Below are 27,163 nucleotides of genomic sequence, written 5' to 3'. Positions count from 1 at the left end.
CTATCTTAGTCTCAGGAGCAGAGATTACCACCAAGCAGTTAGAAACGTTTAGTGGGAAGAGCTTGGACCTGGTGGTGAAAGAGGGTGGGTTTAAATCCTTCCTCTGGTCTTATCCACTGTCCAATTCTGGACAAGTGAACGTGCCACAGCTCAGATTCTGGTCTGTAAGGGAGACATTCATAGGCTGGTGTAATATATAAACATGTTAACAATAATTTTTAAAAGTCATGTGATTTTTGTTTTTTTTTTAATTAAAAGCATTTAATTTTTAATTTTAATATATTTTTAAAAATCATGTAAGACATCTCCTACATCAACTATTACGTCAGGGTCCGTCCACGTTCACCAAGATATTTGTGACCCAGTGACACCTTTCTAAAGTGGAAATACTTAATTAAGAGCTGGCTCAAAGATATGAATGAGTGCAAGCAGTTATAATTACTTACATAAAATATTTAATACTAACTTTGATGATTATTGCATCTGCACAGGCCAATATTGTTGCTTCTACCCACAAGAATCATTGAAAAGGTATATCTCTCTCCTATCAGAAGGATGTTGGGGGCAGATTGAATGTAGATAGTTTAAATTACAATTAGCCAATATTCAAAGAATTTTGTTCTTTTTGGACTATAATTAATTATCACACTGAAATTTAATCATCTTCTAATCTTATTTCAATGTTCATTAAGCTGGGATTTCTACCTCGGCTTGGTTTGCTTTCTTGATCTACAGAGCTGTATTATTAAAGTAGAATTTTTGCTCATTAGTCGCACTACTGGGGAGCAGAGTGGACCTCGGGCGTCATCGGATCCAATTAGACTCTCACTGTACAAAGCTCTAGATGAGAAGATCAGATCACATGAAGTAGTCTAAGAATAACTTAAAGACTATTATTCTTAGTTTATATTACAGAGGTTTAAGGACATTATTCTCAGAGGAGGATAATTAAGAGTTCATTGATTAGACAAATAAAGCAAGCCTCTATCTAGGTATGCTCATTATCCCCAAAGCTTATGAAACACAATATTAAAGAGTAGATATGCCTTTTATAAACATACTGTTCTGTGGAAAACATACTGAGTTCAAGTCAGACAAATAAACAACAAGGATAAGCAACGTTTATTTCCTGCCCTCTTTATGGCACTTTCTGGGCCAGAAATTTCCTTTCTTTCCTGCGAAGAGTCAGAGTTACATTCTTTGGTAGAGATAAGAGTTCTGGCACACTAAATCAGACTCCAGTTCATACACGTACAGGTTGTTATTGAAGTGCTGGGAATGTCCAGAAGTTTGGGCGACCGAGAACAGCAAGGGCTTCCCATAATCCTTTAGGAGTCTGAACTTGATGACTTTCAGCACTGCTAACCTGAACTTCTTTGTTGTTTTGACCTCCCTCCTTTCCACTTCTTTGCTGACAAACTGCCCCTGTTAGCTTTCCCTCATGCTCCCCCAGAAAATAAATATGACTTTTCCCTAAGACTACTTCTGCCCATACAGTCCACTCTCCATATTACTCTTGGACCAACCCATGCTTACAGCTTTTCTTTTTTTTTCCATGAATTCCAGTAGGATCCCAAGTTCTCTTGACCTGCTCCCCCAAACTCCTGCTTGTTCTTGTCTTCTGTCCCTTATGTTATTCCAGCAACTCTTGAGAACTCTTGAGGCCTCTTTCATAGCATGATGTGTGTGTGTGTATTACATTTCTGTGGCATTTATATTTTATTCTTCTCATCTGAAATGTACTTCATCTCCTATGATAAATTCCTAATCTTCCTTTAAGATTCCTAAGGGGCTACTTCCTCCAGGAATCTCCTGTCAGGCAACTGCCAAATACACACAAATACACATATACACCCACACCATCTTTCACTCGCACACACTCTCACATTCTGGCTGTCTACACACACTCTCACTCTCTCACACACACACCTGCACACATGCTAATGCGTCTGGAGCTGGTGCTGTCTGCTCTGAGACCCTAGTCCACACTCTCCCACGAGCACTGCCTGCTGTGCTTTATAATTCTGTGCATGTGCCAGTGTGTGTTCCTCAGCCTCTGTCTCACCTGAATCATCATTACCATTCCTAGGTCACGGTAAGATTCCTAAGTGTTTTCTATTTTATAATTTATGGTTCTCTCCACCCATATCATTAAATCACTTCTTGGATTCCCACTAGAAATTGGTATAGGCAATCTTGCCTCCAGGTAACTTTTTAACTTTTAGTTACCACGTATGTATTTGCATGAGGAACAAACAGAACTGAGATGTGGGGGCATTTGTGAGTATCTTCCCATCGTCCTGTCTCATCCTTTGACTCAAATTGGGACCTGAACCCTAACACCAGCCACACAAAGTTAGGGTTATGTGAACATCTGTGTCATTGTTTGCCAAATCTCTTGACTCTGCTACTGAATCAACCACCTCTATTTCTCCCATGTCTTTCCTCACTGCTTGCCTATGGTAAGTCTGGGGACAGGCATTTGACCCTAACTGGGTCAATTTTAGTAGCAGTAACCTTGGCCATATGGATCTCAAACTGCGACGAACCCATCACATTTCTTCTCTGGGATTATATCAACTAGAAAAATAGGCTGAAGCCAGTTTTTTTCTCTTGGATATTTGTAAGCCATAACTCAGCAACTGGAGCTAAAGAGAGGCAGCTTCTTACAATGAGAGACAATGCTGTTGATGATTAGCTAAGAATGTAATTGATCAGGAAAGTCTCAAAGAATCACCAAAATGAACAGAGACAAGCTCTTAAAAGGAAGTCACAGTATCACTGCTCCTTCAAAATGTGATCGTTCTAGTCAACCACGTCAGGCTGACTCAGGGAAAGCTGTGAGCAGGATCTTCAGAAAGGGTTGATTAGGTAGCAATGGTTGGGTGTGGTTCGTGTGCAGCCCCAGCTCACGAAAGTTTTGTACAAGTAATAAATACTCAAACTGAGTAAATCACTGGCTGTCCAGAATAGGAGAACTCCCAGCCAGTGTTGAGCAAAATCACAAGCTTGTCTCAGCAGAGAAGAGTCCAGAAAGAGCAAACAGTTGTTTGTGTGCACAAGTCAGCTTGAAAGGTAAAGTCAAGCATTTGGGAGAACGAGTGGAAGTACCAAATGGCTCATGGGCACACTGCCAGGGACCCAGGGTGCCATCAAGCTGTGTCACCAGTGTCAGCAGTTAATTTGGAAAGGCTTAGAACCTCAGACATCCACTCCAGTCCTAGGGGACCCTTATTAAAGCTTTCCATGCCTTGCCCTGAAAGGTAGCAGCCATTCTGCCAGGTCAATGCCTGTGTGAACCTCCAGATATTTGAAACTCCACACTGGCATATTGGAGTTAGTAGAAAGGAGGCAAATTATTCTCAGGGCTCTGCATTTTCATAATCAGATTCAGTCTCTTAAATCTGACATGCTCTGAGGACTTAAATCTCAACAAATAGACTTTCAGTAGAAATCCTTATCATCCCTGTGAGAGATCTGGTTTATGATTTTTTTTCTGATGCAAGATATGATAAAAAGTTACAAAAAGAAAAAAGAAGAAAGTCCTGTCTGGAGTAATCATCATAAGCAAGTTAAGATAAGTAGCTCAGTGTGAAGTTTCAGCAAGGTTACTTCAAAAGGGTGAACTGTACCAATGCATTATAAATGAGCACATTCAATCTAGAAGCAATGGGGATGATTTCAGGTTGGGAAGGCAGAAGGCAGGGAATCTGTGGGCATGGCTACAGCATCTAGCTGATGATGGCATGGCTCGTATATTCTTCAACACATTTTTTTATGAATTGGTATTGTGGATATACGAATCATCTGTCTCTCATTCTCTTCCCAACTCTCAGTCACCACATCTCACAGTTTGAATTTCTCAAACATTCCTGGAATCCTTTTTCTCCTCTCATGTCTGCTTTCCAATGAGTCTTTGTTCAATTTTATATGTTGCGTGCTTCACAGAGACTCCATCAATGTCAGCCAAGTGGGTGAGAAATGAAGAGTGAGGCAGTTGCTTCCAATGTCAACAACTCTGTGGTGGAAATTAAGACTGTTGAGCGCTACACTTTACCATAAAAAGAAACTAGAACAGTGGTTTTAGCCTCTTTGCAATTTTTTTTTTCTCTTCTGCACAACGAAAGGATCACTAGGTCAAAACACTGTTAAAGTTAGGTAATGAAAAATATTAGGAACCAGTACTGTTCCTTTTAGTTTATTTTCTTCTTTTTAAATTTTTTACAAATTTTATTTTTTTCCCTACCACCATGCCTTATTCTCTTTCCACCCTTTTTATTTTTCCCTCCCTATTTCACATTCTCTATCTCTATCTCATTGGTTTTTAGCATTGAGGTGTTTAACATTGTTGAATCATTCACCCATAATGGAAACACCTAGTACTTGAGTTTGCCAATCTGACTTGTGTTACAGCCCCTTAGATGATTTCTGTTTTGTTGTAATTAATTTTTTGTCTTTCTGTTTGGATCCATGTGTGACCCTACCACATCTTCCTGTCAGTCCTCTGTCACTGAGTATGCTGTTTCTATGTCCGGGTTACTGTCAATAATACAACTTTATTATCTAAATGCAAGCACATTTAGAGCATGTGATTTTTTGAGTCACAGTTTCATGTTGTTTGGATAGATGTCCATGAGAAGGACTGGGTCCAGTGGTATTTCCATTTTTAGACTGTTTATGGTAAATACAGATCACTTTCTATGTTTCCATCATTGATATAATGATTGTCTGGTTATATAATGGTTATATAATAACCATGATATAATGGTTCTCTGTCTCTGCCTCCTCTCCAGCACTTGTTGGTAGGGATCTTTTCAATATATGCCATTCTCAAATTCTAACGTGAGATGACATCGTCTTTGACCTGCCTGTCTGTCCCTTATGAAAAGTGATGTTGAACACTTTTCCATGCATCCACTGACTTTCTGGGTATCTTCTAAGGTTAACTGTTGAGATCTGTTGTAGGAGTTACTTGCTTTTTATTGTTACATGAGGTGTTTGTATGTCTTAGATACTAACCCTTTGTTAGTAGTATAATGTGAATATTTTCCATTCAGTGGAATGTCTTTCTGATTCATTTATACTTTGGTTCACTGGTACTTTCTTTAATGTATTACATTTATATTTTTTAATTTTTCTTTTGGTGATTATGATCAAATTTGTTAATTGTTTTCTTTTGTTAGTTTTCTGTGACAGGTGATAGTTTAACTTCAAAATACCTCTTTGCTTGTTGTCCAATCCATGGCTTGAAAATCCTTAAAGTCAGATAGCATCCTTCATGTAACTTTGTAGCCTACACACCCAGAATAATGCCTAGCACCCAAATGATGAATTCATAGCTCATGGTTAAAGTAATGAGTGGCAGTATTTAGAATTACAGATGTAATGACTAAGAAATAAGCCAATTATTTACAGATGTAATAACTAAGAAATAAGCCAATTATTACAGAAAAATTAAACCAATTTAAGTGTAGGTCAATATTCTTTCCCAAATATTTTTGTTAAATAATAGTGTGTGTGTGTGTGTGTGAATGCTGCATATAAACAACTATATGAATCACATTCCTGTATATTACAGATAAATATTCTAGAAAGTTCTGTAATTGAATGACTTCATTTACTGCATTTAGACTTTGATTTACAGTGTATTGTGCTATTTCAAGACTATACTGACAGCTTATCAGGTAATGAAATCTGGAATCTACACAGTATACAGAATACCAAGTAATATCAATTAATATAGTTCATGGAATCTTTACTTTCCTAAATAAAAATCAAGCATATATATCTATCTCTATATATATAGGTAGGCAGGTAGGTAGCTATTTATATAGCAAAGTGAAAAATAATACTTAATACTTAATTGCCATTATTAATCTCTGTATTATGTTAATTTATGCATTTGATCTTCATTGAACTCACTTTATGAATCTAAAATAAGATTGGGCACTTATTCAGGAAATTTCGTCAGTGAAGATAAGTGTTTAAGTCAATCATTTCTCAAAGGGTAGTTTTTGGCTTGAATTGGCCCTGCTTTCTTCATCAATCAAATCATTTACCATTGAACTCCAATGATAAAGTGTTATTGTGTAGATCACTCTACCATTCACAACACAAGACCATTTTTTATTCTTATTTTGTATACCATTTTTGATTTCTTGAAGGTCTCTCATTGAATCATAAAAATTTAGTTCTACAGCAGAAGGAAGATGCATGATCCTAACTTAATAGAAGTTGAATGCAGTTTCATGCTTTCTTGGTTCACTATGCCTTTTTTGAAGCCTTTTCAAGGAGACTTCAGAGTAACTCTCTACTCCGTAAAACTGCTATTTCCACATTAAGGATTTCTATTTGTTTATACTAGGTGCTAATCTTGGCAGTGAAGTTGTATTGTGTATGACCAGGTTAGGCAACATATCATAATCACCTGCACATACATACACATACAATCTGAAGAAAATTTTATAATTAATAGTTTACCTCTCATGTAAAGAAAATTCAGAGGTAAAAAATATAGGGCTTCTATAGCACCTCCAAATAGCTATTAGTTAATTATACTCCATCAAACTCATCTTTTCCCTACCCCGGGAGGACTGTTTTCATGGTCTAGTGTGGCACTCAGCTATCACACTCATGTTGCAGAAGGCAGGATGGATGGCTAGATGGAGACATAAATACACTTCAGCCTTTTTAAAGTGGTTTCTTAAAAAAAAAAAAAATCTGTGCATACAGAACTGGAGTACAGGCCAGAGGTGCAGGGGCAGTGAAAGGATTCACCAGAGACAGAGTGGGGAGCAGAACAGGACGACTGATGAAGTACACTGCTGAGGGGAGCAGCAGGCAGGACAGGAGAGGTCTGCTGTGACATGTGGTCACGTTCCCGGCAGGCAGGGATCGAACTCATGCTGCAGTGGCTTTAGTTTCTTAGTGCTGGGCTTTAACTTGCTGCGCAACCAGGGAGGCCCTCTTTTTTTTTTTTTTTTTAGATTTATTTATTTAGTTACTTATGCATACAGAACTGGGGTGTGGGTCAGAGGTGCAGGGGTAGTCAAAGGATTCACCATAGACAGGGTGGGAAGTAGGATAGGCAGATTGACGAAGTACACTGCTGAGGGGAGTAGCAGGCGGGTCAGGAAAGGTCTGCTGCACCATGTGGGTCATCTCAGGGCTGGGGGAATGAACTCGCACAGAGGTGGCTGCCGTTAGTTTGCAGAGCTGCGTCCTAACCAGTTGCGCCACCAGGGAGGGCCCTTTAAAGTGGTTTCTTAAGAAATGTCACAGTACATTGTATTTACAACTTATTTTCCAGAACTTTGTTTCATAAAGATGAGCTTTAAAATTATCTAGAAGACATAATGTTTATTTCAGTTAGTCATGTACACAGTAACTCTCAAGAATTCAAAGAACAGATATTTAGGTAGAAACTCTATCATAGTGTAAAGTAGAAAATCTGATAAATTTATTCATTCAGGGAAACATTAATTTCTAATGTTATCATTCTGAGACTGACAGAGGAATTACCTTTAGCTATCAGGCAAGAGAGTGTGTTGCATGAAGTTATTAGGGAGAAGGGCAAGAACAAAAAAAGCAAAATCAATGCCATGATATATCTGCATTTTACAGAATTCTTTGCAAAATTTTTAGACTTATTGGGAAAATTATATGTATTGGTTTTCTACTCTCCCTACACACTATATATGTAGAATTGTAACAATATTTAGTAATAATTTAGCCATTTGATAGTATAGTTATCTTATTAAATATATGCCTACATAGAAGTAGGGCTATTTCTTGGATTCCACTTCATTCTGAAAGTAGAACTAAATGGTGTCAATATTGAACTGAGTTTGTTTTATTTTTCTTATGATTATGTAGTGATTAAGTCAACAAAGAAATGCATCATTTTGAAATTAAGGAAGTTAGTGTTTTACTAAGTGTTATACCTTATAAATTGCCAGTGATTTTTAGTAAAATATGATTTGGAAGACTTTTGAACATGAAATTATATTATAACATTTTAATGCATTGGCCAAAAGAATGATTATTGAAATATGAAATAATCTGAAAATTTGCTGAGTTTGATTTTCCTCGTGTGCATTTTTTCAGCCCCATAAGTTCAAATGGTTTATTTTTATTGCATTAGTTCTTCACATATGGATCATCATAAATAAATAGGACTATTTAATATCCCATTCTTTAATAAAGAGATAAAAATGCTTTCTTTCACTTTATTTTTATATTAATAGGAAATGAGCTCATTTTCAGTTCATTCTTTTGGAATTATATTGTCTTTTTTTCCTACAAAACTCTCTTAAAAGTTTTATTCTCACTTATACAGTACTTAAAAACTCTTATATCCATATGAAAATTTTCTTTTGATAGAAATATTCTGTGTCTTACATGGACATTAAATATTTCTATGGCCTTTTTTATTGTCCTCTTTTATTGAGACTGATGTTATTAAATTATTGCATAAAATATTCATAACTCTTTTGTATTACGCTGTTTTATAAAATGAACTTGTAAATTGGCCATGTCAGAGAACAATGGAGATATTACATTGGTATTCTTTTCATATCCACTTACTTCTTTATGAGTTACTGATACGGCCTTCCCTGGTGGTGCAATGGGTGAGGACGCAGCACTACAAGCTGACCCCGGAGGTGACCCACATGGTGCAGCAGACCTCTCCTGTCTCGCCCTCTGCTCCCCTCAGGAGTGTACTTTGTTCTGCTCCCCACTCTATTTCTGGTGAAATAGCCCCTATACCTCTGGCCTGGACCCCAGTTCTTATGCACAAATAAATAAATCTTTAAAAAAAAAAAAGAAAAAATAAAGAAAAGTTACTGATAGTAAAAACACATCAAGATATCCATATTAAGTGAAGGATATCACGAACATTATTGTAACAGTTGTCACATGATCAGAATTGTTTTTGATTATAAAAAGCTACTTATAAAATTAAAAAAAATATATTATTTGTTATAAACCACAGTTTCATGAGGGTCACTACAAATACATTTGCTATTGATTTCAAAACCTCAATTGGGTACAAATTTTTCCTCCATAAGTCTGTTCAGGGCCTTTTCCTTAACAGAAAGTGATCGATATCCACCAAGGGAGATAAAAACTCTAGCATTTCTAGGCACTGACAAGACTTTCTATAGAACAGAGAAGAAAGCGTGATTCCTGGTAGGAACGAACCACTTCTCACATCAACCGGGAGTCCTACAATTTAAAGCAGTTCTGAGTGAGCATCATACTGTGCAGGTTTAACAGCAGAGTTCACTAAGGCCCTTCCCTAGATGCCAGTCACCAGTGTTGGGTCTCCAGGATACACAGGCTCCTGTTCAACTCCGCTACATAGTCAAGGATTTCCACATCCTCCGTCTTCAGGTTTGAAAACATACTAGAACAAGTCACAGCGCTCAGAAACCCTTTACTTACTATTGCCTGGTTATTAGAAAGGGTCTAACTCAGGAAAAGCCAAACGGAAAGGATACAAAACCAAGGTATGGCAGGAAGGGCAAGCCGCCCTGCCAGCGCCTAGATGTGCTCACCAGCCCAGAAGCATGTAGAACTCCAGCATGTAAAGGCTATTATGGAGGTAAGCAATGTGGCTTAAATCACTGACAACTGATGATTAACGCCATCACCAGCCCTTCACCTTCCAGAGACAGGGAGTAAAGCTCAAAGCTCCACCCCCCCCCCAAACATCCCTTGTTTTCTCATGGTACCATCCCCTACGCCTGGATCTGTCCAGGGGCCTCCACCACCAGCATCTTATAAGCATACAAAATACCATCATCTCTAAAGATGTGTAGCAGAAACCAGGGCCAAAAAAAAAAACAGTTATTTATCATTACACAAAATACAAGTAACTTTTCTATTGAAACAGGTATGCGCTGCTTGATGACTGGTGATATTCCTAAAAATCATCATTAGTTGATTTTGTTGTGCAAGTTTCAGAGAATGTAGTTACACAAGGCTGAAGTAGCCTGCGTACTACGCACCCGCTGTCTGGGGCAATCTCAGTGGCCTCTCCTTGCTCCAAACTGTTGATAGTTTCACATAAACAAGAAAACCGAATGCTTTTGTTTGATATTTGTAAGCTCACACAAAATCAGTAAACACTGGGCCCTCCCTGGTGGCCCAGTGGGTTAAAGTGCAGCACTAAGAAGTTAAAGCCACTTCAGCATGAGTTTGATCCCCACCCTGGAGGTGACCCACATGGAGCAGCAGACCTCTCCTGACCCGCCCACTGCTCCCCTCAGCAGTGGACTTTGTCAGTTGGCCTGTTCTGCTCCCCACTCTGTCTCTGGTGAATCCTCTCACTGCCCCTGCACCTCTGGCCTATACCCCAGTTCTGTATGCATAAATAAATGAATCTTTAAAAAAAATTAGTAAGCACTATGAGAACATAATTATTTCTGAATTTTATGACATTAATTAAAGGTATTGCCTAGTCTCCTGGAAAAAGAAAGTTTTCTTTGCATATACATACCTACCCAAATGATGCTTTACAATCCAGAAAATCAACAGTTAAATCAGAATTAAAAGCATCAATTATATTTTTCCTTCCAAGAGTACCAGTGTAATGGCCTTTTAAGTTTAATGTAACAATTAACAGTTGTCTTTAAGAAATATTTTTATGGCAGAGAAGGAATTTTGTAGACAGTAGTTCCACAATTGCTTAATAAAGTTTAGTGAGATAGCTTAATTTATATAATTATTAATGACATTTTAAGTACCTTCAATATGCATAGGAAATGTTTGGGTTTATAGGTGATATATAGATAAAGGATATCTCATATCTTTTTTTCCTAAATACATAAATAATATTAAAAATGTCTTTAAAAATATTCAAGTTCATCACAGTTTCCACCTCATGAAAATATTTATATTTTTTTTTAAAATAACTTACAATCTTAACAGTATTTTTATTGCAGTATTTTATTTTTCAAATATATTACTAGGGCATATGTGTTTCCCCCTATTTTCCTACCTTTAAGAACAACTTAAAAATCTCTAGGTGTTTTATATGAATCATATGAGAAAGCTGAGATGAAAGAAGAAAACAGAGTCCCTAGGTCCCTCATGGACTAAAGAAGAACACAGCAGTGATTTCCCTGGGTCTTCTTTTTTTGTGTCCTTTCTCCCAGACTGAGAGATAAGGAAACTGGCAATCTGGAAAAACCAGTGGGCACAGAAAATTAAAGCCACCACATAAGTCTGAGCTCTTCAATGGAAAGATCCAGAAAGAGGGAGCCTCGCTGGACAGAAAACATTTAGACAATATTAATCTGACTATGCTAAATGCCACAGAAGAGGAATACAGCCCCAGGCCAGCACATAGCAGCCAAAGTCAAGTAGCGAGCCAAGACAGAAGAGAAGAGCAGCAAAATAGGGCCACAGCTGCGTACAGCTGGAAGGACCTAGACCAAGTCTCTAACTCTAGTCGGAGATTTTAAGATCCCTCCTTTGACAACTAGTACAAAGACTAGGCAGAAAGTTAAAAAGGATATAGACTGAACAACGTCACCAACCTCTGGTCATCATCTATAAACACCCTATCTAACAATAGGAAAATACGCAGAATCAAGAAAGAGTCCGGCCTGAATAACTGAAATGCAAAGAGAAATGGACAGCTGAACTTCATTAAAGTTACAAACTTGTACTGTACAAAAGACTGTTAAAAGGACTAATAGACATGTGTTTGGCTAGAAAATGTTTGCTGACTCTATATCTCATAAAGGACTCATACCTATCATGTATAAATAGCTTTCAAAAATTCAATGCAAAAAAGTCAACATTCCAATTAGAATATGAAAAAAGGACAAATATTTTATTATAGAATGGAAAATAAGCTAATGAAAATAAGTTCTACCCCACTGGTCCTTAGAGAAATGCCAATTAAAATCACTGTAAACTGCTAAATAGCTAAACAAAAAATAATGACAATACCAAATGCTGGCAAGGATGCAAAGAAACTGTATTTCTCATAGACTGCTGATGAAATGCAAGATAATATGTCCACATTGGAAAACAATCTAGCAGTTTCTCTATAAATCAAACACATACTTATTACATATCCAGAAATCCTACTCTTGGATAGTTAGTGAATATTTATATCCACACAAAAACATGTATTTCATTGTTCCTAACAGCTTTATTTGTAAAATCCAAAGCTGGAAATAACCAAAATGTCCTATAATCGGTAATAGTTAAACTATATTAGACCCACACTGTGGCATATTAGCAAAAAGGAATGCCTGATTCACATAATAGCTAGGATAGATTTCAAGTACACTGTGAGTGGAAAAACAATACTACCTCTAAAGGTCACTGACTTTATAATTCAATTTGTACATCCCTCTAGAAGTGATCAAATTGTGGACATGGGAAACAGATGGGTAAGTGGTGCCAAAGGTAATTGACAGTGGGGACAAGTAGCCGGGTGTGTCTCTGCAGGACTGAGGAGTCCAAGGGATGTATTTGGGGTCACAGAGCAGTTTCCTCTTGTTCACCATAGTGGTTATATAAATCTCTTAATGTGTTAAAAATGACTATATACAGGGCTCTCCCTGGTGGTGCAACGGGTTAAAGCACCGCATTATGAAGCGCTCAGAAGCCACAGCAGCATGAGTTTGATCCCCTCCAGGGAGCTGACCCATGTGTCTGGCAGACCTCTCCTGACCTGCCCCCTGCTCCCCTCAGCTGTGTATTTCAGTAGATCTGCCTGTTCTGCTCCCCACTCTGGTGAATCCTCTCACCCCCACCCTTCTGGCCCAGTTGGGTAAGCATAAATAAATCTTTTTTAAAAATTAGAAAAAATTACTATGTACACATTTTATGTCAGTGCCAATTTTCTGGTTTGGATATTTTCCTGTAGTTACTAAGATGTAACCACTGGAGGAAACAGGGTGAAATTTGTGCAGGGTCATTTTTGTACTGTATTTACAAATTTGTAAAAGGAAGTAATTAGCCACATCCTGCAATGCAGTCTTTAAAGGAAAAAAACAATCCATCCTCTAAATTTTTTCAAGGTATTTTTTATGCCAAATTTCAAAATTAACAGCTTTTCTCTTTCTAATTGTTGACTAAAACAAATTATATATGCAGGGAGGTTACTGTTATTTATTGCTTCCTTTAATTAATAACAGTAAATAATGCTAGAAGTTTTATATTTGCTATAGCTTACATAACTATCTAATTTAAAATTGCTGATGGGTGTCAAAGGATCAAAGGACACCAAAATCATCATTTAATCAAAAAAAGCTCCTTTCACACATTAGCTGCAGTCTCATTACTGACCTCAAAATCAGGCACTTTTGCTGAAGCTGCCAACAACGAAACAAAATATGACTAATTTTCTACTTTTCTCTATTGAAATAGGAATTAATGAATATAAATATGTCCCAATTTAATGTCTTAACAGCTTCCACATTACATATTTGCTGAATAATTGGGCCATTGATTATTTCTGGAACATAAATGAAATCCTCCAATTTAATCTTATTTAGACATGAAAATTATAATAAACAAAGGTTTTTAGATTGCCTCTAGTTTTCTTATTTCAAATTATCTCCTTGCATAAATCTTGTTTTCTTGGAAAGATTTATTTGTTAATATGTATAGTGATGAATATTAACTAGACACTGTGGTGATCATTTCACAATATATACAAATGTGAATCATTTGGTATGGTACACCTGAAATTAATATAAGGTTAGATGCCAATTATACCACAATTTTCAAAAGTAAAAAAAAAGACTCATTTGTTAAACTGCTAGACCTCCATTCCTCAATTCCTAATAGCAGCATATCTAAATATGCCTCACATTGTACTTTCGTAATTTACTGGCAAAGTGAAAGTGCATATAGGAATTGATATACCTGATGTCCTCCTTTTCCAATTTAAAAATTCCAGACTCCTGAGACACATCTGGCCCTGAGGTTTGGGGTGGGGGATGATGGACCTTTCCTAGGAAAGTATGGGATAGATATTTAGATGGTGCTGAAATGAGAACTTATATGTCTGGAAAATGAATCATGAGCACAGATATTTCATGACATGAAATTGGAGAGGAGAGTCAGTTAAGCATCAAGCTGAACACCATTTTCTTAATAAATACAGTGGAAGGCTGAATGACTTATCCACGTTTATCCAGCTCTAGAACCCAGACAGCCTGGCTTCAGAAATCATGGTCTTAAGCCACAAAGACCCTTTTTATGAAGCCTTATCCTGAAAGTCTTCACAGTCACAGCAAAGTGAGGCTGAATCCCTGAGCTTAAAGCAGGAAGATTTTGTTCATACTTTTACGGTAAAACTCTAGGCACCAAGACACAATCAGACCAATATTCCCTGACTGAAATTTCTGGATTCTTTAAAGTAGAAAAATGAAGAGCACTCGTGATTAAAATTAAAGAAGTAACCTCAGGTACTCCTATACTGTGAAATTCACCTCTGGAAATCTAGACTTGCACTATGAACTTGCAAGCAGTGATAGAGAACCTTTAAATAAGTGTTTAGGGCTTCAGGACCCAGTTCCAGTGTGTGTGTGTGTGTTTGTGTGTGTGTGTGTGTGCATGTAGCCTTCCCACATCAAGAAGAAACTCAGATGCCAGCACTGTATCTGAGAATTCAACTCAATTACGGCACCATCTAGTAGAATAGAGCGCAAGATTCCAATGGCTAAGAGTTCAGTCTCCCAAGACAGCCCTTTGCTACAGTTACCCATTGCAAGCCCACGCTGTTGACTGTGCTTATGACCAACTGGCTACAGACTGGAGGTTCCCAAGACCCTGTTCTTCGACTTCAAGTGCCAGCTGCAAGTTCAGTTTTTCACCTGTTCTTCTAATGACCTGGTTATATAAAGCAGTTTGCCAGGACTCCCGCCTTAGGTTCTATTAATTTATTAATTACCCATAAATCATGAACTCTTCATTTGAACCCACGTGGACTTCTTCACCCTTTTAATCATTGAATAGGATTCATTCTCTGCTGGATCACATTTTTTAAACCACATTTTTAAAATATGGACATGAGGGTATTTCTAATATTTTTCTGGAAATGATACCTCCCAGGAAAATATGCATCTTGATAAATATTTCACCTATTATTGTCCAAAGGGGAACAAAGGGAAGCTCCCACTAGTCAAGGTATCTGTAAATAATGGTAATGTTGCCTCATGCAGTACTTTTTTCTATGATCCTGTGGTATGTGTTAAACTTTCTGGAGAAAAATAAGATTACTGGAAATAAATTTTGCTTTAATCCTTCCTAGATTTAATCACAACACTTACTTGTCAGAACTGTTCTCTACATACTGTAGAAAAATGATGTTTGGTTTTCTTTGTTTTAAAAAAATTGTCTAGTTCAACATTATGAAGCATGTTAATCAGGGTTAATGGTAAATTTTATTTAATTTTTGGCATTTATCAAGTTGTTTCTGTTAAGCACTTCTAGTCTAGGAACAGTAGATAAGTTATTTGCTAGGTAAATGTACAGTAGAATTTATTTTTTTTTAATTATTGATTTAGAAAGCATATCTGGAGAATCGCACCATAGAAATGCATGAGTTTTTAAAACCATAATCTGAATAATGAGATTTATAAACTGTTTCTTATCCCTCAAATTACACAAGATTATTTACTTGACCGATTGGAGGATTGGAGGAATTACTCTTTTTTTTTTTTTTTTTGCAACATTATCTTTAAAATCATTTGCAAAGAAGCACTTTTCAGATACTTTAAAAAGTTTAAGAGGGGCCCTCCCTGGTGGCGCAACAGGTTAAAGCTCAGCACTAGGAAGCTTGCCACAGCTGCCTCAACAGGAGTTGATCCCTGGCCAGGGAGGTGACTCACTTGGCGCATCAGACCTCCCCTGTCTCGCCCACCACCTCCCTCAGCCTGTACCTAGTCAAGACTGCCTGTTCTGCTCCCCACTCTGTCTCTGGTGAATCCTCTCACCGCACCTGTACCCCAATTCTGTATGCATAAATAAATCTTTTTTTAAAATGGCTTAAGAATCACCGCACATTTTATGCTCTTCCTAGGGGCACAGCGATCGCTGGCATCGTGTTTGGAATCGTGTTCATCATGGGGGTCATTGCCGGAATTGCCATATGCATCTGCATGTGCATGAAAAACAACCGCGGAACCCGTGTGGGCGTCATCAGGGCTACCCACATCAATGCCATCTCCTCCTATCCTGGTAAGCAATATGGCTTTCTCCGTCTAAAGGAGTCTGTTTGTTTGTTGCTCGATCCTACTCCTTATAGGGAGGAAGCCCTCAAGACGCTGACTGAATAATCTCCAAGTTCATGAGGTATTTGTACATCAGTGTTGATTGAGCCTCTAGATTTGAATGGAGGTCACTCAGAAGATCCATGTAGTAAAATCAAGCTCATGGTTTAAGATGTTCCTGTTGTCCATGGTTGTCTCATTGACTTCAATGGCCAACCAGCCAGAGTTATGAGAAATAAACAAATCACAGCCTTAGCGTCTATCTGCCACTAAAGTCTGACAAATTATAAAGAACATGTATGTTACATGTCTGAAGAAACTGGTGTCTCATTTGATAGGTAAGTGAGTCTCCTAAAAGGTACTGGATAAATTTTATGTGTCCCCTATATGTAAAGAAAATTGTGATGACATAATATTGGAATTCTCAACAGGTAGTTAAGGTAATATGTTAATCAGGTGACAAGTATTTGTCGAGAATCTGCTGGAAGTTCCACACATAGGCTGAACACATGGGACTCCATAAACTAAACATTGCATTTTGCTTTAGGTGGTTTCAACTGTGTCTTCTCTCTCCTGACTTTCAGATTTATTTGATCCCACTGCCCACTGAATATTTCCACCTCAAGAGTTAATAGATATCTTAAATTTAACATGTCTGCATCTGTAATTCTGCTCATCTCCCCAAATCTTCCTCCACGCACAGCCTTCCCCATTCCAGCTGATGGCATCTCTGACTTCCCTGTAGCTCAGGCCAGCCAGAAACCTTAGAGTCATCGTCTCTTCACTTTCCTTCACAACTACCCGAAGTCCACCTGGATATTTTCTTATCAACGTCAAAGTATATATAGTATCTGAACTTCCCACAGTAACCGCCACTGGCTTCCAGGTGAAAGCCATCAACAGCGCTCACCTTCACTCCTGTGATCATATTTTAGCTGTTCTTGGGGCACACTCCCTTGGCTCCCTGCAGTGTAGGCTCAGCACAGTAACCAGAACCTTCTAGAGTAGATCCTGCATCATATCCTTCCTTTGCCCAAAATAGTCTAGTGGGACTCCATTTCCCCCAGATGAATGAAAAATCTGTGCTTCCTTATATTTTCTAAAATCAAAAAAAAAAGAAAAATCTTTTGAATTTTTGAATTAGGATCTCTTTATTTCTCTGACTTCTGTCTTTCTAGTCTCACCAGCTCCAGTGACATTTTCTTGCCTGGCTGTTTGGTGAGAGTCCAGGGCACGTTCCCATCTTAAGCCTCTGCCTAGATCACTGATTCCTTCACTTAATTCAAGTCTTTGGTCAAAGGTCCCACATTAATAAGGTCCATCCTGTAAAATCTATTTAAAATTATACAAAACACCTCAGTCCTCCTAACCTATTATTTTTTATATTCAAGAGTGTGCTTAATCTTGTCAGATACCTCACGTAAGCATTAGCTTGTGGTTTAGTATCTACCCACTTTTTCCAGAATATGTCACCACAAGGCAGAGAAGGCTGTCTAGTAAGCTCATTCCTCAATCCTAAGCATGTAACATAAGTACTAGCTCATGGTGGTCCCTCCTTGGTATGCAAGAAGGAAGAAAAGTCTTCCTGTAAGGTATGATTTAGCTATCCATCAACTCCTAGAGAATTTACCTTATTTACATCTGGAGCATGCAACTTTTACTCACACACAGTTGTGTGAGTTGTGTGTGAGTAATTTAAAAATTTCTAATTTTCTCAACCTTCCAAGGATATTGTTGAGTTCCTGTAAAGACGTTAGGACTAGGCTTAAAAGGAAAGAAGAAAGGAATTTATTTTTATTCTTCACTTTTCCCCCATTCAACCTGGTCAACACAACCCAAGAGCAGAACAGAGGGGAGCTCAAGGGAGTCATTAACTGGGGAGAAGTTTCTAGATATAGCCTTCCAGGTATATTTGTGTTCAGTCAAAAATTAAAGTTCAGTTAATTTTTAAAACATTTTATTCATAAAATATTTTATATTTTATTTTACCTTTCTGTATGTGCAGATCTTAAAGAAAATCATAATCAAAATAGCACTAATTTAAGTGAAGTCTTGGTTTTCTGGGGTTTAGATTTCTATTTAAATGCATGGAAACATGGTTTTAAAATTTCATAGTGGTATCATTCATACTGCCAGATCACAGTGTTATGTTGTATTTTCAGTAAATGCATTGTTCTGGGAACTGAATAATGCAAGAAACATAATGGGCCTTATGGTAGAAGTATTTTTGCTGCAAAAAGACTAGGTCTTTACAAACATAATGTGCTTGATTACTTCTCATTTCCTTCTCAAAGTCACTAATTAAGCTTTTACTTAAAGGATCAGGAAACAACAGAGTAGTATTGAATGCATTTCAAAATCTTTCATCTGTGGAAATATAAAATGTTCCTACCCACATTAATTAACCCTGTGATAATTGAGCTAACAACTCGACTTATTGTATAGAACTATAGCCTGGAGGCCACATAAAAAAAGGATAAAATAATTTCACCAAGGTTATCTGATCCCTGGGAGAAAGCCTGGAGTGGAGAATCCCACAGTGAACATTATTATTCTGTACTGGGGAGCAGATCACTGAGGTTAGTTAATCTGCCACACCTGACCCTTTTTTGGACTGTGAGTGACCCCCAAAGAAATTCAGCCCAACCATCTTGGTCAGAATGAGCAGTATGCTGTTTAACTACAATTATTTTTAAAACTGTCATTGTAAAATAAGAATTACTTATCAAATCTTGCATTCTTACTCATTTCCAGAACTCCCATGTAAACAAAATGATTATGGCAAGCCAATTTTAAAAACTGACTTGAATAATGCACTCTAAAGGAAAGTTATGCTGAAAAACCTTTACCAAAGGCTTGGCAAATGTATAATAATCAAATGCCAGCGAAAAGAAAGCAAATGAGTTCATGTTATCAAGAGAATTGAGATTTGAACTACATTATTGGGTCCCGATGATATACAGACAGACAGATATATGTTTGGTAGAGAGAAAGATAAGAAGAGAGGGATTCTTGTAAACAGAATGCCAACGTATAAATGTGAAAGGGCATTGTGGGTTAGAAATAATCATTGTAAACCATTAAAAGGAATGTATAGGACAAAAAATCATCAACTGATGTTAAGTCTAGGGGCAAAGTTGGCTCAGAGACAGGATTTTTGCTTGCTCTTAGGATGTCTACACATAGATTGCTTGTTAGTTCTAATAGGAAAGAGAACAATTACACAGTAGAGAAACCAGGCAAATCCTGAATAGCCAGTTAATGTTAATGTCACCGAAGAAGGGAGGGTGAGCCTCTTGCACCTTTGGGTATTACTCTGAGGACGAGGCAACTTGGTGCATTTGATATTCTGCCTGGAAGTTCACCGCCTGAATCTTAGCATAAATCATATCTGAAAAACCCAACCAGAGAAATATTTTCGAAAATAACTGGCTTTCAGGCTTTAAAATCTTTTGGAAATATTTAAGAAATCAAGTCTCCATTTGTGCCAGGGTATTTGTTCATAGAAGCAGCTAACAGAGTACCTCTGTGTACTCAACAGACGTTTGGTGAGATGAGAACGGTCTCTTCTGAGAGTACCATTTTTTTTTTTTTAATTTATACATACAGAACTGAGGTACAGGCCAGAGGCCCAGGGTGGTGAGAGGATTCACCAGAAACAGCGTGGGGAGCAGAACAGGCAGATCAAGGAAGTACACTGCTGAGGGCAGCAGTGAGCAGGTCAGGAGAGGTCTGCTGCGCCATGTGGATCTCCTCCGGGGCAGGAGGGGATTGAACTCATGCTGAAGTGGCTTCAGCTTCTTAGTGCAGTGCTTTAACCCACTGCGCCACCAGGGAGGGCCCTAGAGAGTACCTTTTTTTTTTAAGTGAAATAAGAAGCAAGTCCCATGCTATGACTAGGCTGATGAGGTGTTTATAGTTGAGGAGAAGGAAGAAAGCATGAAGCAGTCATCTCCTAGAATGGAGGGGTGGCGAGATGCCTAATGAAATGTGCCATTTCTATGTAAAGCCAAGGACGGCCATCCTAAAGGGTGAGATCAATCACATGATTGTGCATTTTTATCTAGCCACTATAAGCTCCTGGATACACATCTGGGGAGCCAAAGTGCTGGGCTTAATCAGGATTGACATTTTGTCAGGCATTGGGATAGAAAAAGATAAGAAAGTTGATGATAGATATACAGAAGTAATTTCAGGGATGGACCACAAATCTAAGCTGAATAAAGAAAGACAAGAAAGGAAGAGACAGCAGGCTCAATTAAAAAAAAAATTAAGATTTATTTATTTATGCTTACAGAACTAGGTACAGGCCAGAGATGTGGGCGGTGAGAGAGGATTCACCAGAAACAGTGGGGAGCAGAACAGGCAGATCGATGAAGCACACTGCCGAGGGGAGCAGCGGGCGGGTCAGGAGAGGTCTGCCACGCCAAGTGGGTCAGCTCCCTGGCCGGGGATTAAACTCGTGCTGCAGTGGCTTCAGAGAGCTTCATAAAGCAGCGCTTTAACCCGTTGAGGCACCAGGGAGGGCCCACAATTAAAAATCTTTAAGGCCATCAGCAAATCAGGAAATTCAGATGAGGTTCAATAACATTCATATTAGAATGAATATTCTAAAAATAGTGTTTATAGTATAATAATGCTTCTATTACTGGTCACACCAAAAGTTTTGGAAGGCAAATTGTCGACAGGACTGAGAGTTTCATGTGTTTAAAAAATGATTAAAAAGACAGCAAATAGTCACATCACTGCCAAGTGGGGCAAAGTCAGGAAACTTGTTTAGATAAAGAATAAAAAGCAAGGGAGAGAAAGATAGAAAATAGCCAATTCACTAGTGCCACTTAGCCCACACCTTCTGGCTGAGAAGGGAAGGACAGGGAATAGCAGAGTCCACAGTTGGCCTTCGGAAATTGACTGCCCAGGTGTTTGGTATTTTCAATACCCAAAAGTTCTCCAACTGTCAGTTGGTTAACATGTCCCCCCTCCACACCCCCCTACAGAAGCTCCATCTTGGGACTCAAAATTCCTTTCAATACATAAATGATGAAACCACCGGAAAGATAATAGCAGTCATGCTAGAAAGCAGTATTTTGAGTTTGGATGCTCCATCTTCCAAGAATAAGAGTCTGGGGCAGAGAGGGCCACTGATGTCAACAAGGAGGAGTAGAGTATTATCATCTCATGGCATGTGTTACAAACTGCTCAGGTCTTTCCAGAAGAAAAATATTTGTTTGAAGAATTGAGAATGAGAAGCTTGGCAGGTACCCACTGAACCTTCTGGCCCCCAGGGATGGAGAGTGTTTTAAAACAATGTTGTATATTCTGATAACATCGCATTTTCCTTTTAAATTCATTTCAGTGATGTGTCCTAAGTGGGTGTAAGCATTAAATGTCTTGAATGAATTTCCTAGCATCTGTGTAACATTGTAGCTACCTTAAAATGACATTAAGGATAAAGGGCTTATAGCCCTACTTAAATCAGAAAATTAGATTATTGGTTATAAAAGAATTGCAAAGGCACCATATCACAGCTACATCCATTATCTCTTAAAATTAATTTGACATTTATAAAAGAACGCAACCACTCAGACTTAATCAGGATTCTAAAATCAATAACATGAGAAGTTTGCTTCCTTGTGAAACTTTATCATCTGCAAGAAAGAAAATAAAAGATAACACAGCCCACATTTAGATAATTATCATTTCAAAATTTCATCCATTATCTAGGACTAGAAAAGAATACTTCATGTTTATGTCTTCAAATTACCACTCTTCCACATTATATCACTTTACGGATGCAAAGGCTATCTCAGTGGAAGAGTACTGTTACAAAGCTTAGATTTTCATGTTCAACATCCAGCTGTACATAACCATAGGGATTCTCCCTGAAATGTCCTCCATCTGCATCCTTTTATGCAGATGGCAAAATGTAAATGCGTTGTCACCAAAGCATAAACACACACTGAGGCTTCATGGCAGAGAATGATGTTGAGTCATCTGTACAGTCAATGTGTTTCTGCCAGTGAGAGGCAGGAAACGTGTCGGCATCCAGACAGCCTGGAAACGTGGCTCAAGGGGTTAAAGTGCAGCACTATGAAGCTATCTGCAGCCACTGCAGCATGAGTTCAATCCCCAGCCAGGGAGCTGACCCACATGGCGCGGCAGACCTCTCCTGTCTACCCGCTGCTCCCCTCAGCAGTGTACTTCATTGATCTGCCTGTTCTGCTCCCCACTCTGTCTCGGGTGAGCCTCTCACCACCCCTGCACCTCTGGCCTGTACCCCAGTTCTGTGTGCAAAAATAAATTAAAAAAAAAAGAAAGCAAACAAGAACTGGAGTACAGGTCAGAGGTGTAGGGGGTGAGAGGATTCACCAGAGACAGAGTGGGAAGCAGAAGAGGCTGACTAAGTACACTGCTGAGGGGAGCAGCGGGCGGGTCAGGAGAGGTCTGCCTCGCCATGTGGATCTCCTCCGGGGCAGGCGGGGATCGAACTCATGCTGAAGTGGCATTAGCTTCTTAGTGCTGTGTTTTAACCTGCTGCACCACCAGAGAGGACCCATAAATAAACAAATCTTAAAAAAAAAATTAAAGGCAATGTGCTCCCACAAAACAATTCAGTGTGGAGTCAGCTCTCACTCCCATTTTGCGAGGAGGAGCATGTCTCATGTCTTGGCTTGGCTAGCACTTATGGTCTCTTTGTCTCCATCCTCCTAGATAAAGTGACACAAGGGTTAGTAAAAGGAGTAGGTATAACACAGAGGAAATGGGTTACTCAGACTCCCTAGAAGTTCCATTTTGTTGGAGGAAAGAAAGCTTGGCATTGCCAACCTCGGAGGATCCAAGGAGTACAGGAGAAGCATATGTATCCCTGAAATGCTGCTTATTTCTGTTTGCATTATCTCAAACAGTCCTATGATTTAGGAAACAGTCACGTAAGAAGCGTGTCTCTTTGCATCTGGAATCAGGACTGGGATGATGATTCTACTGGTAAATTGTCAGAGGCTCCCAAGGGGCTGCTCAGAGGCGGTAGAATGATTCGGTTTTTGAAACCCTGGAGCCCTCAGCGGTACCCACATCTAACCCTGGAAATGTGTATTCAGAATCCACCATACTCGGGAAACAACCAGCTTCCTCAGGTCTTTCCCCCATTTCTTTCTTCCATGACTGTTTTGCTTCAGTACATCCCTCAAACTTGAATTACCCCCAAATTCTTTCTCCGTCAGCCCCTTCAGCACCACACTTCCAAAACTCTCCCCCTCTGCAACCACGTTTAAATACTTCGGCCAATGGCTGCGTTTCCGGTTTCAAAGCTAAGATTTTCATGTTTAACATCCAGCTGTATAAAACCACAGGGATTCTCCTTATACGTAGATTCTCCCCATGGACAACCACTCACCCGTTTCACGTGCCCTCTGATGATCAAAACAAGATGCCTGCAGGTAAAAACCTGTCTCCTCTCAGTGCCTGAAGCAGTCGACACAAACATTTACTGAATGCCTGATACTGTCTTCCTTTCTTCCAGCAGCTCCGCCACCCTACAGTTACGACCAGGAGATGGAGTACTGCACGGATTTACCTCCGCCCTACACACCAACGCCACAGGCGTCAGCCCAGCGTTCTCCACCTCCTCCTTATCCAGGAAATCCAAGGAAATGATTCTTCTTCCAGAGTAGTGTGTGTGCAAACCAGAGATCTTACCCAGAATAAAGTTCCTCTACTCAGAAGCAGATAGCGAAGGAGTGCTCTAAGGAATACTTGTTTAGAACTCAAATGGAACATCCAGACTGAGAGATATGGGGTTTCGCCTCGACACAGAGCTAACACCCTCTGGAGTGTGATGTTCTTGGTTTGACGGGATCACATTCGAAGAGATCTGCTGATCAGCCTAAACACATTCAAGGAAGAGTAATGATATAGACACAGCTTCTTTAACTCATATTGCCTAGTAAACAGATGAAGAAAAGTGCAATATTGATCCTGGGAAAGAAGATTATGTACAAGAGAACAGTGTGGACTACATAAAGAAACAGCTCTATTCTGTATAGCTTTAAAATTCAGAATCGGGGCTGTTCTTTCATTTGTCAGTACATACCAAAGAACCTGTTCTGTGCCTTACACTATTTTGAAATTCCGGTTAGTGGGTACAGGAAGGGATCTTCATTTCCATACATTGATCTTTCTTATTGACATTGCTTTGTCAAACTCCCTGTTACCAAGACCACACACAGAACCTGGCTGACTACCTGGTGGGAGGCATGTTCTAGAAAGAATCAAATGTAGATGGACTCCAAAATTTCTACTCATGAGTTAGGTAGGTGACAGATAAATTTCTGTGCCTCTAAGAAAGGAAGTAGGAGGAGGAAGTGAGTCTTATCTATTTAATTTATGAGGTGAAATAGGATCAGTGGTTCCTCAAGGTGCTTGAAGTCAAGAACCCTTCAAGACTACTTGCTGTTACCTAAACTTATTTTACTTTATTATGACAAAGTTTAACTCAAATGTCGGGGGAAATTGTAGCAAGTTCTCTAAGCAAAAAAATAAAAAAAAAACCTCAAACATTAAATGACAAGAAGCTAAATATTCCCAAATATTTACTCAGGGAGTAAAAATCTCCAAATGTGAGGGTGAAGACACAGTAATTTACAAAAAGAGGAAAAACCGAATATCAGATTCCCTTCCATGCAATTCCCTTCCGTGCAATTCCCATTCCCGTTCCCATGTGGTTTAGACAAAGTCCTATTTCTCTTTCATAATATTTTTGATAATCTATTCCCTTGAAAAAGCTGTACGTGGGAAATTTAAGATTGTGACATCAAGCATTTGCCTTTGCCAAAACTGGGGTTTCATGAAGGGCCTCCCTTTAGGTGTAAAAGTTTTTAATAAAAATTCTAATGTGCCATATTTTGCTACAAGAAACCTAAACATCTATATTTTATGTGCATTCTTTCATGCATTTAAGATTTTACAATGAGCAAATATTGGGGATCAGTGACCACATATTTTGTCACTTGGCAATTAAAATGCATCAGCAGCATAATTTGATAAAATCCCACAATAATGCTTAAATTTTTGCTGGATAATACAATCAAATGTCCTAAGTTATAAATTATATTCCCTGTATTCATAGTTAAAGAACTAAGCATTTAATAAAAGTAGCATATTTTATTTTCAAATACAGTGATCCAAATGAAATATGATCTAACATTACCAGTGAGCTCGGAAAACTAAATACGCTTTGAATGATTTGCTTAATTTTGAGGCACCAGTGATTTCCTTACTTATGAAAGCATGAAATGATCATGAGTTCCAGCCTATTCTAGTAACTGATTTTAGCACCATTTTAACAGTACAAATGATTGAATTTATCTCTTTTTTGCAAGTGTGATCAGACCCAGTTATATTGCAGCTCTGTGACCCAAAGTGCCAGGATCTCCAGCTTCCAGAATGTTGGTTGCAAATGTACCATAAATTCTGTATGAAAAAAAGTGAAGAGGAACATTGAAAGAAAAAATGGAAAGGTTGGAAATTGAATTTTCGTCATCTGCACCTTCGATAAACATTTACTGTATACCTTCTATGTCCTGCAATCATTACCCATATCAGAGCCATTTCAGTCCACGCCATCTCTCTGAGTTACCTTATGACCTCCCTTAAGGCATAGCACAAACCCACAGGCCTACAATAGATGAGTCTTTTTCCTATTTGTATTTAGTGTCACAATAGCATAAATGTGCACATTATCAGTATAGTTTTTGGAGTTCACTGATTATTTTCATAAATGATACATCTTGGGGGGGGAATGGTATATGGTGTGGAAGCTTTGAATTATGGTTATTTAAAAACTAATGTATTTGCTGCAGCCAAAGTGTTTACAGTAAGCAATAAAATGGAAGAACCCATTCTAAAAGTTACATTTTAATTGTCTTGTGTCTATTTTTTTTTTTTTTACCTTCCATTGCTTCTGGGTTAGTCTTGTTCTCTATACAAAAAACAAGGAAGGAGCCAGATGCACTTGACTTTGAATGCTGCTTCCTGCCACAAGGCAGGTCACTTCATTTCTCTAAAACTCAGCTCTTTGCTTTGGAAAATGGAAATAATATCATTGACTTTCTCATTTTGTGAATATTCAATGAATACACATGCCAAACTCTTAGTGTCGGACACATAGAAAATATTCTATAAATATTAGTCAAAAATTGACTTTAAAAATGCCAGAAAGATAATATGCTGTAGAAGTGCAATATCTAACACAATATCTAGCCATGAAATACATACACACAGTTATTTAATCTAAGTAAATTAAAAATAAACTAAGGGAAAAAGTCAATTCTTCAGTTTCACTAGTTGTGCTTTTCAAAAATTGAAATAACATTGCATTGACATTCTCTAACTTTCTGGTGTGCATCATTCAAAATCAAAATGTGGATAGATTATAAATTCTGTTAACCTCCTTACCATTATCCCCTGTTTCAATCCAACCTCCTCCACCTTCCCTTGTGTGAAACATTAAACGATCCCAAAGTTCATTTTTTGTTTGATTGGCATCATCTACTTGTTTTCTCTATATACATCATCTGAGTGAAATCATGTGGCATTTGACTTTTCTCATCTATACGCTTCAATAAGCAAATTCCCTTTAGTAGATATTGCAAGTGTCAGGATTTTATCTTTTTGTAACTGTAATATTCATTGGAGATCTGTACCATATATATATATATATATATATGTACCATATATATATATATATATATATATATATTTGTTGTTAATGGAAACTATAACCTTGTTTCCAACTCTAGTTTAATGTAGGATAGATATAGCCTCGTTCCTATATCAGTTGGAAACAGCACTCACCACTCATCCTCTCAACTCCCAATTTGTCTTTATTTTAGCCAAATCCATTTTGCCAGATTTTGGCA

At 38.2% G+C, this 27,163-nt stretch overlaps 1 protein-coding gene across 2 annotated transcripts in view; it reads left to right on the top strand.

Moving 5' to 3' along the window:
• The window catches only part of CYYR1 (cysteine/tyrosine-rich 1), an 85,590-nt gene extending 59,470 nt beyond the window's left edge, over positions 1–26,120 (top strand). The window contains exons 3-4 of one of the 2 annotated variants that reach the window (XM_012730052.1): positions 16,058–16,215; positions 23,770–26,120. In XM_012730052.1, coding sequence (XP_012585506.1) covers positions 16,058–16,215; positions 23,770–23,900 — 289 coding nt within the window. In that variant the 3' untranslated portion in view covers positions 23,901–26,120. Of the gene's footprint in view, positions 1–16,057; positions 16,216–23,766 lie in introns of both variants that reach the window. The other variant, XM_012730046.1, reaches the window with a different exon arrangement.
• Positions 26,121–27,163: the final 1,043 nt, after the last annotated feature.

The sequence above is a fragment of the Condylura cristata genome, unplaced genomic scaffold (genome assembly GCF_000260355.1).
Source record: "Condylura cristata isolate star-nosed mole 26May11 unplaced genomic scaffold, ConCri1.0 scaffold00003, whole genome shotgun sequence".
NCBI lineage: Eukaryota > Metazoa > Chordata > Mammalia > Eulipotyphla > Talpidae > Condylura > Condylura cristata.
The sequence above is the reverse complement of the archived record's forward strand: the minus strand, read 5'-3'. Positions and strand labels throughout refer to the sequence as shown.